The sequence below is a fragment of the Pteropus medius genome, unplaced genomic scaffold, assembly GCF_902729225.1.
Source record: "Pteropus medius unplaced genomic scaffold, Ma_sr-lr_union100, whole genome shotgun sequence".
In the NCBI taxonomy this organism is placed as follows: Eukaryota; Metazoa; Chordata; class Mammalia; order Chiroptera; family Pteropodidae; genus Pteropus; species Pteropus medius.
Genome location: NW_024344378.1, coordinates 13,009,165 through 13,022,654, shown reverse-complemented (window position 1 = coordinate 13,022,654; position 13,490 = coordinate 13,009,165). Strand labels below are relative to the sequence as shown.

General features: G+C 32.8%; 1 protein-coding gene across 5 annotated transcripts in view; it reads left to right on the top strand.

The window, feature by feature from the left end:
• The window catches only part of SHOC2 (SHOC2 leucine rich repeat scaffold protein), a 67,286-nt gene that overhangs the window by 42,741 nt on the left and 11,055 nt on the right, over window positions 1-13,490 (top strand). For all 5 annotated transcript variants that reach the window (XM_039871226.1, XM_039871228.1, XM_039871225.1 and 2 more), the window contains one exon: window positions 9,188-9,318. In XM_039871226.1, coding sequence (XP_039727160.1) covers window positions 9,188-9,318 — 131 coding nt within the window. The remainder of the gene's footprint in view (window positions 1-9,187; window positions 9,319-13,490) is intronic.

Sequence of the window (13,490 nt, the reverse complement as noted above, 5' to 3'; positions counted from 1 at the left end):
GGTTAGAAGTATATCAATTTATCAGCTTATTGATTGCCTCAGAGTTTATTGATTTTTCTCTATTTCTCTGATTTTTATTTCATTGATTTCCACTTTAACCTTTATTAATTTTTTCATTGGCTTACTTTGAATTTTATTTGTTCTTTTTCTGATTTCTTATGGTAGAAGCTTGAGGTCATTGATTTAAGATCTTCTCATAGAGGCATTTTAGTGCTAGGAATTTACCCTTATGTACCACTTTAGTAGCGTCTCACAAATTCTGACATTGTGTTTTTCTTTTCGTTTTGTTCAAAATATTTTCTAATTTATCTTTCTGTATCTTTTGTGACCTATGGTTTATTTGGAAGTGTGTTATTTAGTTTTCAGTATCTCGCAGTTTTCCACGGGGCTTTCTGTTATTGATTTCAAATTTAATTTCATTGTGGTTGAGAACATTGTGTGACTTGAATCATTTAAACTTATTGAGACTTATTTGTGGCTCAGTATATGGTCTATCTTGATTAGTATTCCATGCGCAACTGAATATGTTATTCTGCTGATGTTGAGTGGAGTGACATAGATGAGGCAGTCAGTGAATTTATTCTTCTGTATTTCCTTTTTTGTCTCTTTTCCTCCTAATTTTTCTTAGTTACATTGTTAGGACGTGTAACATTTATGGTATGTCTTTTTATGCTAATGAATCTCTTTTTGATTAGTCTTAATGTTCATCAACAATCCTGTTGCTGTAGTTGTCCCAGTCATCCCTTGGTTTGCTGAAGTCAGTCTTGTAGTAGTTTTCTTAGAAATGGTTCATGAAAAGAAGTTCCCTAGTTTTTGTATGTTTGTATCCTTTATACTTGAGGAGCAGTTTGGAAGGATATGAAAATCATAGGATCCAGCTTCTTTTTCTTTAGCATCTTAGAACTAAGTAGTAGTTCTGTTTTTTGGAGTTGAATGTGTAAAATATGAAGCCAGTCCAATTTTTTCCCATTATAAGTGACTTAATCTTTTTGCCTGGCCACCCAGAGGATTACTTATTTCTGAAGTTCAAGAACTCAGTTTTTCAGTGTTACTTTTTCATGGTCCATTTTCCTGAGATATTCTGAGATATTTCAACAAATAGGTTTAATTTTTATTTCAGTATAATTTTCTTGAATTACATATTGATATTTAGTTTGTGTTGTATGTTCTTACATTGAAATGTGTGTCTGTAAATATGCTTATTTTGAACAAACAATTAGAACAGTAAAGGAGAAAAGAAAGAATAATATGTAGTCTTATCATGGTCACTTTTCAGAGAAACGTCACATAAAAGCATGTTATAAAAGCATCTTCTTTTTATAAAATTAAAGTATTGCTCAGTCTTAGAAAGAAAAATAAAGGTCTTTTACTCTACTGAAAATCAGACAGGAGAACTGAATTAAAGATGCTTGAAATGTTATAAAGTTTTTTTCTTATCACTCTCATTGATGCTTAGTCACTATGTATTTCTTAGGCTATAGTAGACACCAGATATTTTATTGTTCTGTGACTGTATTAGGTGAGTTCTAGTTTCAAAGCCTTTGTACTTTTTGGTTGCTCTGCTTAGAACTCTTTTCTCTTACATATCCACATAATTTGCTCTACTCTTTCAGCAGATCACATGGATATATAGGGCATGGTCATCAACCCTTTTCTTACCCTCAAGTAATCTAACAATGTTTTGTTATTTAATATTTTATGAATATGTTTGTATCCCTGTCTTGTTAAATAACAGTCAAAGAGAGTTACAATTAAAGTATTAAAATGAATAGTTCTACAAACAGAGTAGGCATAGGTGGTGTTGGTTGGTGATAAAATTTTCTAGTTAGTAGTACTAGGGTCCTTTGGATTCACTTCCTCTGAGAAAGGATAACTTCTCCATGTATCCTTTTCTCTCCTGGCTTTCTTAATTTCTCTGTTCCATCAGAATTAATTCTCTATTTTAAGAGTGTTTATTAATATGAAAACAATTTATTTCATTTTTAATCTCTTATAGTTAAGATGTTACATCAGAATAATATAGGTACCTCAGTTCTGGCACATTCTACGTGGTCAGATTACAAGTATGTATTGGAAATCAATGAGAATGGAAACATTAACAATAAGAAAAAATTTAATATTTTATTTTCATATGCTTTGACAGTTGTTAGCAAGTAGAGTACAGCTGTTATTTCAAGTATAGTGACAAAATGTTTACTAAAATATTTTATATTTGTAGTTATTTATCATATACCATGTTTATTAAAATAATTATTTTGCCTTTCTCCATCCCTCTTATCCTCAATATTTTGATTATGTAGCAGAAGGTTGAGATTTGGTGAGAAATTAGAATATTTAGGTTTTGGTATCTGACAGATCTCAACAGTCTTAATTGACCTTTGAGATTCCCTCTCTTATTTATTGGAGAAGAGCAATTTACCCCAGACAGATAGTGGTGAGCTTGCTAAGAATATAGCTCTCCTGATACTTTTCCTCGTTTACCTAATTTACTTCTCGAAAAGTATAGCTTAAAATGAAAAACAAACAAAACACCAACACACCTGTCCTGGAGAGTTGACGCTAGCCTGGCAGCCGCTGCCCTACTGTTTTTCCCAGACTAAAGAGTTTTCCCAAAACTAACAATTGAAAGTCAAATCTTCTAACTACCACTTTACACTTTCCCCCAAATCACTTTATTTCCTTGCTTTTCTTTTTAAATACGTAGACCGAGATGTTTTTCCCCTTTCTTTATTTAATGTGAACACACTTAGAGTAGTTATCACTCCTTGACAGTGATCACTGCCATTTACTTCCAGGCTGAGCAGTGCCAGGATCACTGACAGCTCATAGGATGTGGAGAAGAGGCAGAAGGAAATGGGGAGCGGTCTGCTGGTTGCAGTTAAGTGAGAGAGTGCTTGAAAACATATTTCTAGTTTCTCTGATTTAACCATTGCCCTTTTGAAGAATAAAAAGTGTATTCTCTCATGTATTTTCTAATTCAAGAATCACTTACGAACTAAAGAAAATATTAAGCTTCATTACAACAGTCATTTTGTTTCAAACTATGAACCTTAAAGTCTTTTGAGTTCTCTGGTTGTATTATGGAATTGGGGGGTAGGAGTTGTCTGAAGTATGAAAAAATATTTTACATTTTATTTCTTCTCAAAATGAGATAAAGAGAGAAATATGCAACAAGACCTTGCCTTCAAGGCTAGAGCACAGAACAATTCACAGAGGTCTTTTTGTTGCACTGGGCTCTGAAGAAATGTTACAGTAATTATGGTTTTATCAACAAGAGTTTTGGTAGTTAGGTTTTAGGTAATTGCAGTGCAGCTTACATGTAACAGCTTTACGAGTTTTCTTTTTAAGGCATTCTTTTGGGTTTCTGACATTTAAGAATTTTTGTATTGCTTGCTTTTCAGTATGCTTTCAGTTTTTCAGTTTAATGTTGGAAAAAATTGTACCTTTGATATTATTTAATCATTAGAACTGTATCTTTTCTACTGATTTTTTTGCTACTTTGTTAAAATAAGGTTAAGGCTTTTTGACTTAGAGTCTTAAAAGTTACACTGAATTAACCTGAAGATGCTGATTATATTTGCTGAAATTGAAAGCATCTAATTTTAATTCATAGCCATTTGATGTTGCCATATTTTAAAAATCTGACAGCATAAGAAAGCAAGCTGTCAAAGTGGAGCTCAGAACAATTTACAGTCAAAGTTAAGCACTTAAAAGCTAAATGCCAGTGATTGGCAGTGATCAGCCTACATTTATACACAGAATCTCAGCCACATTGATTTTATTTCTTAGTAGCAATGGCTCAACATTAAAGCAAGCTATGGCTTGATTTCTAGGTTGCAGTTTAGTTTGTGGTTAAAACCGCTCATTGAAAGAGGTTAGAGGTTGAAACCACTGCAGGGGGTGAATCACAGTAAATGCCAGGCTTCTGAAGTCAGGGTTGTTTTATTTATTTATTTATTTATTTTGGCATAAGAGTTTTGATACGTCATCCTTAATTTTTTTCACCTCTTTTTATCTGAGAGTAATGGATTTTGACAAAATGTAGATGACTCTCAACATACCATGCTCTGAAGAAAGTGATAAAGCATTTGCAAATATGAATTTCTTCATCAGAAGAGCATATTCTCATACATTGAATTTTTAAAAATTCAGTCTTTTCTCTCTCTCTCTCTCTCATATACACACAGAAAAAAAGAAAACGTCTAGGAAAGTTAGAGGTACTATTTTTGTCTAAATAACCACTAATTTTGGTATTAGATAATATTATGGGGCAATTTTACCATCATTTTCATTTTGTAATTTTTAAATTGTAGAAACCTGTTCTGATTTTAAAAGTGAGAATTTTAAAGTTATTTTGCCTTTGGGAGAGAAGTTTCAGGAATCTGGTTTTATTTACTGGGCTTTGAGTTGATAAGCATTTAGAATTTGGTTACCACCCTAATCTTTGTTACCACCCTAATCTTTGTTACCAGAGAAAGCTTTTAGGTTTTAGTGAGAATAAAAAATGGTTAAAATATTGTATTTGTCTACTATTATACTGTAAACAGTGATCGAACGAGGCATGTCAGTTGATGGAGCAAAATTATGGGGATTTTCCACTATTAACAAGCCCTTTCCTCTTCTGACAGATTTCAAAGACCCCATGGTGAATGCTTCAGCCATTTTATTGCAGTGGAACAGATTTCTTCCATAGAGAAAACAGTGGTATGGAGGAGAGAAAGGATTGGTCTTATTTACTTCCAGTTTTTTTAAAGGTTAACTGCCTCTTTCATATGGAACTTCATACAGCAAATTAAAATTTGTTCAGAAGATTTTGAAGTTCTTTATAGTCAGACATTATAACTGCTTATAGAATTTCCACCTTTACCAGCTTTGCTATAGCTAAAGTGGCCATGGGCAAGGAATAGGCAAGGAATAAAATATTGGTATCTTTCCTCCCTCTCCATTTTGAAAGGATGTGACTAAACGGGTACTGTCTTTCACTTTTGGCAGGGATGAAATTGATATAGCCTTGGTACTGTCTATCAAGATTTAAAATATATGTTCTGATACATCGGAAATACTTTCATGTGTGTATAGAGATCTGTGTATAAGGTTGTTCATTACAGAATTCTTTTTAAGAATTAGTAATAAGTACTATCAAATTGGGAAATGATTAAGAGATAATGCTACAAACATATAGAACACAGAGATTAAATAAATTGTGGTTTATCGATATTTACTATTAGCTATTATATGGGGGGAAAGCATATAGAATGATACCATTTATATAAAAACAAACACACATAAAAAAAAATCCCTGTATTTGTATGTGTGTAAGTAAATGTTTAGAGAAAGGTCTCAGATGTACTCGTTGGACTACAAACACAATTATCTTGGGAAGAGAGCAAGAAGCATTCATATATTTTGTAACTTAAAAATTATTTGGTGGGACGGAGGAATGCAGAGAGTTGGAATTGTTAGTTCTTTGTTTCTAGCTGATATCTAAAAATGGGCTGCTTAGAAGTTGGGTATCCCAGAAAAAAATCATTGCAAATATTTGTAGAAGAATTAATTTGTATTCAGATAGACCAAGAAAATCTGATACATATTTTAAAATTATATTTAATAAAGTCTATGTTTCATAGATACACCATTTTATAAATGAAAGTGGGTCAAAGAAAAGGGATTTTTATGCCAGTTTTTGATGAAAACAGTACGCTGCCATGAGTCTAGTTTACAAGGAGATCAATAAGATCTTGATAGAATGGCCTGGGAAAGTTTCATGAACATATATATTGGACTTAGTGTGGAATAAAAAGCATTCCATGAGCACAACATAGACAGTTAAACAGCATGGAGGTAAGAATAAATATATTTTACTTCTGTGTCAAAAGAAAACAAGCTAACTGGAACAAAGTCAGTGAAGACCTTGAAGAATGATTACTTGATAAGGAGCCAGCTGAGTTTAATTCTAGCTCTAACACTAACTGGTTGGTGACTTTGACAGAACACTTCACATATCTTATGCTGAAGTGCGTGCCGATTACTCTCAGATGGCTCTTAATGCTGCTTCTTGGGTATCTTTCTCATCTCTTATCTTTTTTATCAGGATAGATATCTAAAACTTCAAACCACCAGCTCTGTTTTCCCACAATTTATCTCATATTTCTCACTTTATGGGTGTTAAGTACACAGCTTTCTGGTGATGCTCAGGAGGCTGCTGGAGCCCTGGGGCCTCTTGTCACAGACTTGTCCAAACTCTCTGAGGCCTGGAGCAGCAGGAGCCCTGGTCCCACCAGGTGGCCATCGCAGGCCACTGTTATGTGCACTGGGAATGGACTGCCACGTACCATTCCACTCCTGGCTCTAACAGGCCTCCTGTCTCAGTGTCCCAGAAAAACCTGAGCTCTTAATTTAGGAAAGATAATGACATTTGAGTCCCTAAAACTTATTTCATACATTTGGGAAAAAATGTTGGGAAAGACCTTTTCTGGCAGGGGTGAGGAAGGGATAGGGGATCTATTTGATCTATTTTTAATAAATAACATCCTAGAAAGACAAAAACAAACAAAAAAACCCTCATAATGTGAAGTGTCCAAATATCTTACCTCTACATTAGTAAAAAACATAATGTAAAATATTCATTAAAAAGAATGGTAGAAAGGCATCACAATTTTTAAAATTAAAATGACTTTAGAATTAGATTTTTTCTTTATTGAAAGGGTGTTTTAAAATTATAAAGCTATAGAAAATTAGGAAAGTATAGACAAGTTCAAAGAAAAATATTTTGATCTTTCGTAATTCTACCATGCACGTAACTATTTTGATGTGTTTAATTTCCATTCTTTTTGTATGCATGTGTTTTTTACATTGTCGAGATCATGCAAAATGTGCAATTTTATCTTGCCTTTTGCACTTAACATTATAACTTAAAGTCTTTCACATCTTAAAAATTTTTGTAGCATAATTTTAATAGGTACGGAATATAGCAGAATATAGACACGTCATAAAATAAAATCATGTTTTGACCATTTGTTATGTATCAGTCATTGTGCCAAGCATCTTACGCACATTATATTTAACCCTTAGAGCAGCCTTGTCAGGAATTGGGCTTTATCCCTACTTTATGGGTAAGGAAATAGACTCAGTTAAGTAACTTGCCCGGAGTTACATAGGTTATATAAAATTCTTTGTTTTTTTCTATTACACCTATGATGCCTCCAGTTTAAACAATTCTTTATCTATGCTTGAACATATAGGTTGTCTCTATTTGTAGCCATTTAGAAATGACTATACTTAATATAGTTAGCCATAAAGCAGATTATTTTCTGCCAACCAAACTTTTAAGTAACATTTGTATCATAGTCAATGCCATAGTGCAGTAGTAGCAATAGTAAATATTATTCTTGCCTTTATTTCTAATCTGTAAATTCTCTGGGGCTTTGGAAAGTCACCCAATTCTCCGCTTTTTAAAATTTTTCCCTCCAAAATGTGGAATGGTGAAATGATGACACATTTCACCAGAGTGTCATCAGAAAGGCACTAATGAAGCATCCTTAGTTAATTTAGAAAGCACTTTAAAGACAATTAAGTTGTCTTTGCTAAATGGCATTTTTCTGCTTATTGGAATCTTAATCAGAACCAGCAAACTCTTGGCCCATTTTCTAAACACTATTAGAAGAAAGTAATGTAAATGAGCATAGCATACCTCTGGAGTCATTCTAATGGCAGGCATTGAAATGGTTGCTAAGTTTTTCTGCATTATAGTTGGCTAGACTTATGATATAGAATTATCAGAGTGTTTTCATTATAAAAGACTAATTCTTACCTTGAAAATATAAAGGATAAAAAATAACTCCGTTTATTCACTTCTTATAACTTCAGTCACTGACTTTAGCAACAGTGGAAGAGGTAGATGAGTGATAACTAGTTAATAAGGGTTATAAGGCACAGTGACTGCCCTCCTAGGATTTCAAGGCTTAACTTATGCCACAGGCTAATAAATGTTTTCTGTTAAGTATTGCATTAAGGTTGCCTTTAAGAAAGAAAGTTATTATGCATTAACTTTTTGAAAAAGGGACAAAGCAAAAAGAAAAAATACATAAACATCGAAAGGTTGTTGAAAGTTGAAAGGCATCAAAAATATTTGTCTCCAAAAAGTTATATATGACACAGATATCCACTTCTATAGTATCTAACACTGGTAATATTGTTTAATTTAAAACCAGAGGCTACATTTGATATTTAAACCTGGCCCATCTAAAAATGTTATAGCAACAGTTGTAATTTGAAGTCAAAAAATAAATTCACCATTCATGAAAAACAAATACTAAATTCTCGTCATTATTACCTTTTTCTTTCTTTTTCATTTTTTGGTCTGTTAAAATGTACTTATTTTCTAGTGTTATATTGTTTGGGAAATTAAATTTATTTGAACTTTTTATGATAGATATCATATTCATCCATGTACCTGTAGCTTGCCATATATGTAGTTTTGGCAGTAAACCTAGCAAATGCTTATTTTTCTGCTCTGCTTTTTAATGTATTCAATAGTAGCTCATTCGTGCTTAAGCTGATATATGTTAGATATTAAGAGAGTCTATAACTTTCACTTTTGTTAGTAATTTTTAAAAAATAATTTTGAGAATTTTTACTATCAGATCAACCTTTCAGAAAAAGTTTTAGAATATTTATATTTAAACTCATGGAAAATATTAAACCATTCTGACCTCACAAAGTAATTGTGCATCACATATTTTAAATAATACTATTTTAGAAATTTGGAAATTTTTTCAAGATTACATGTACATTTTTATACGTAACCACTTGTTTTATGTTGGATCATCATCACATAAGTACAAATGGGATAACTATTATAAATTTCAAATATACACTACTTGATGTTATTCACTTAGGCCTTATCTAAAAGTTAATTTATTATTAAGGTATGCCAGTACTTTCTAATACTTCATTTTTAAAATTGACTTATAGCTGTGTATTTCATTATTTCTCTAAAACAAGTGGACACAAAAATGCTTTCAGTTTCATCCTAATAAGGGTGTAGTGTGCTGTTTCTCGGTACTAGAAGTTAAGAATTTTGCTGAAATAGTGTTTCACAGTAATTCATAAATATTTGATTGAAAGCCTAGGACAGTGAGAGGCTCATCATATTTTAAAAAAACAATTTTTTTTTATGTGTTCACAGGAAACCTATCCAGTTTAAGTCGTCTTGGACTGAGATATAACAGACTGTCAGCAATACCCAGATCACTGGCAAAATGCAGTGCACTTGAAGAATTAAATTTAGAAAACAATAACATTTCTACTTTACCAGAGGTAAGAAATGGATTAGGGTAAACTCTTGAAAGAAGCCTGCAAGATAATGAATGGAAAACTAGTAAGTCTTTACAGCTGGGTAAATAATTTCTCTAAAAATGGGTGTGCTATGGATATATAGCCACCACTAAGATAAAAATTCAAAAGAAGAAAGAATAAGTATGATTCTAGGAACATATTATTATTTTTGAGTGTGCAGAAGGGAGAAACCAAGGTTGAAATTTGGTGTGCTGCATTCACCTTTAGCATCACAAAAATCTTTTTCATGTCATTTTGAGAACTGGCAGTAAAAACTGTTAAGGAAAAGTTGTATGGCTGGTTTTAAAACTCAGTTACTCCACCCAGTTCAGTTATAAAGAAAGATACTGTAGAAAGATGATAAATGAAAGGAAAGAACTACATAGAACATACTATTTATTATCAAGATTAACATTAGCTGCAACACTCCTGTGACCCAGGTTATTACCCTGTTTATACAATAATTTTAAAGCCTATTTAGCATCTGTCAGTCACCAAATTTGGGTTTTGTTGGTTCTATTAGGATATTTTTACTTATGTTGCTTATAAATTGGGTAAGATGTAGCATTCTCTCTTTTTTTTTTCCTTTTCAACTTTGTTGATTGTTTTTTCACCCTTTCCTCTCATTCTTTTGCTACCTGCTATTTTCACATACCCCAAAACTTGTATGTTTGCTTATGCTATTCAAGTATAATATCTTATTGTGGTATCTTTAACATATAAAAGAATGGAATTATAGACTTACGGGTTGACTGAGCTTTTGCAAAGTCTTTTTTCCTCCCCTAATAATTAAAAATGTCTAATATAAGTGGCCCTATTATGTTGAGACTATTCTAATTTTCTCGTGTGTGTGTGTGTGTGTGTGTGTGTGTGTGTGTGTGTGTGTGTGTGTGTGTGTTTGAATTAAGAATAAAGATGCTTTGGATGAATGTTTTTCAGATTTATGCTTTAATTTATAAGGAACAATTTGAGTAGATGAAGCTATCGGTTTGTAGAATTAGTTTATAAGATATATTAATTGATTTGTTTCTTAGGGATACAGAAATAAAGTGGCGCCTATTAATTTGACTCCTATTAATCTAGATTTTTGAGGAAACATCTTGGTCAGAGTAGAAAAATGAGTTTCCAAGGATTGTAGTTTCTAGGCTGGACCAGTTTACTGAAACTACTATGACAATATCTCACCTGTGGCAAAAGATTACTACTGTTACCAGCAGTTTAAGTGGGATAAGGAATAGCATCCACAGATTGTAGATAGAGTCCTGACAACTAGATTGTCTGGACTTTTGTCTTTCTGTGATAGTAATTTAGAATGATCAAAATGGGTGAGGTTCTACTGTTTAATGTCATCATCCCCTTCTTTATAAGAAGGCCAACAATTAGCACATTAATTAGACCTGTCGTGATGCTTTTAGAGTATGATTTGTGAGCTTAAGTAAGATTGACCACTTTCACCATGTCACTGTGCCTAAATATAAAATAAAGATTGAGTGTGTATCAAATTTCACAAAATGAGAAATTTAAAAATTTACTTATATATCTAGTCTTATTGTCAGTGAAAGGAAACAAGTAGTTATTGGGTACCTCCTAGGATCCAGACATTGTGATAAGTACTTTTATATATAATAATTTGTGAGTTAAATAAGTCGGGATTTACTTTTGATAGAATTATGAAGAAGACAGCTCTCTTCAGTCTGGCTGTTGAAGGTGTGTAAGGAGGGAGTGTGTATGTGTTTAAAATGGCCTATTTTCAGATAAAGAAGTTATGGGAGAAATCCTTGATTGGCCTTGTCCAAATATGGGAAAGCATTAATCCTTGTTTAAAAGTAGTATATGTGCTTTAGAAGAACATATTCCTAATACAGATGTCTGATTATCTGCATTTATAATAAGCACAATAAGGAAAACAAATCCATTAGACAGCACTTACTCTAGACATTCAAGCTGGGTTAGGCAAGAAAAATCAGGAAAGTGGTTTTTAGTTGGGGCTCTTTATACTGCTGAAATCAGAGCTGACAGAATGGCTATATACTTTTCCATTTGAAGATTGTCTGAAAGTGGACTAGTTTTAATGCAAATATGTACATACACATAAAGAAAAGGAACATAATAAAGTTAAGCATATATACTTAAGGCATGAGGCTAGGAGTTCTATACATATTATCCCATTTAAATCTTCACTATAATTTTGCTAATTATTGGAGTATTCTCATTAAATAGGTAGGGAAATAAGATTTAAGACAAGTTATGTTTTTGGCCAAATTTGTTACCTTATGTATTTTTCTGGGTATATGGTGAGAGATATATCGATTATCTAATTCACCAAAGGTCACAAAACTGTAAGTAGAAGATCTAAGATGAGAACCCAGATATGTCTGACTCAAAAGCAATGGTAAACAACCTCAAAGCTTCACAATAGGACCTAAGAATGAAAGATTGGAGAGCTGCCTTTTGTTGCCCCTTTTCAAATATCTTCAGGTATTAACATTTTTTAAATAGAAGAACGTCAATTCAATAAAGTCAGTCAGTCGTAAGAGTAATAAGAACATTTTTTTTTACTGTGAGAGTCAATAAGACTCCTTTATTTTCAGTAAAGTAGGATATAGACATTTTTCCTGAATCGATTGCCATGCAAAGCTTTATCACCACTCTTATCTGTGCTTTTCCTTTTATCTGTGTACACCAGTGGACACATGTTAAGTAGCTTCTTAACATTCAGTATGAAGAACAAGTTTCAATTCATTATGTAATTACACCTCTAATTATGTAGTTATTTCATTCCTTCAATTGGCATTATAAATTAACTGACACCTCAGGTACTAAGACTTCAGTTTCCTCACACGCGCTCTCTCTCTTTCTCTCTCTCCTTGTTTTCTCCCTGCTTGGGCTTTTGTTTCAATCTAGAGTGTTTTTTCTACTTCTAAATATTTAATTTCTTTTTCATCCTTCAGGATCTAGCTCACTGTCAATCTCCTTCCTGCGTTTCTAGTTATTCCATTATTTCCTCTTTTCTTTGAAGGGACTTAAATTAACATTTAAGTTCTTATTATATGCTAGATATTATAAAACTACATATGTGTTTTATTCTTTAAAGAAGGCTTCACTACAACCTATAAGATCAAGACATCATCATTTACAAATGAATAAACTAAAATTCAGAGAAATAACTTGCCCAAGTCACAAGCTACGAAAAGATAGAGCCAGGATTCAAAACTATTTATAGCCTATACCAGTGTTCCTCAAACATTAATCAGCATACAGATCACCTGGGAATCTTAAGATTTATATCTTGATTCTTTAGGAGTGTGTCCTAAGACTCTGAAGTTCTAACAAGCTCCCAGGGGATGCTGATTTGCTCTTCTTTGAAACAGACTTTGAACAGCAAGAACCTATTCTATATAATTTAGTATTGATTTTGTAAAGTTGTGTATTATTTCTTTTTCCTGTGTGCTTTATTTCTTTAAACAGGGGTTAGTTTTCTTAATGGCAGAGATTCTTTTATAATACCTAAATACCTAGCACTCTGGTTACAGTATGGGAGGCTGAAATAAAGGGATATGGTGTTATGTGCTAAATAAATCCTTATTTGATAGATGAATATTTCCTCTGAAATTTTACCATATGGTAAAACAAGGTATTAAAACAATATCAGGAAGTATTATCTTCTGAATTTAATATTCCTCAAAGGAACCATTAAATTACTGAATAACATCTTAGTCTGTGTCCATCATTTTGTTAATAATAATTTAGAGATAGGTACTTAACTAAGACATTTTTGAAATTGGTCACACAGCCAAGTGCCAGAGCCAGGACTTAGACCCAGGACTGTCTGAGGTACCAAAGTTTCTGCTCCGTAGAGGTCTCAAACTGGCCACTCATGAGGTACCTCTTACCCACAGACATAATTTCTTTATAGAGTGTGTGAATAAATTGAGGCAAAGAATGAAAATCAGAAGATTTCATATAAGTAAATGAATTCCCTGTTTCTTATAAAATCTGGAAACCTAACTACACTGGCTCTACATTCCTGCAAGGCAACAGTCAGCTAGAGCTGAGTAGCGACTGTCTCTCCAGATGAGGCATCACAGACCGGCCCAATCAGTCTTAGTCATTTTTCACCTGCAGGGCCTTTTGAGGGCATTTGTGTTTGGGAC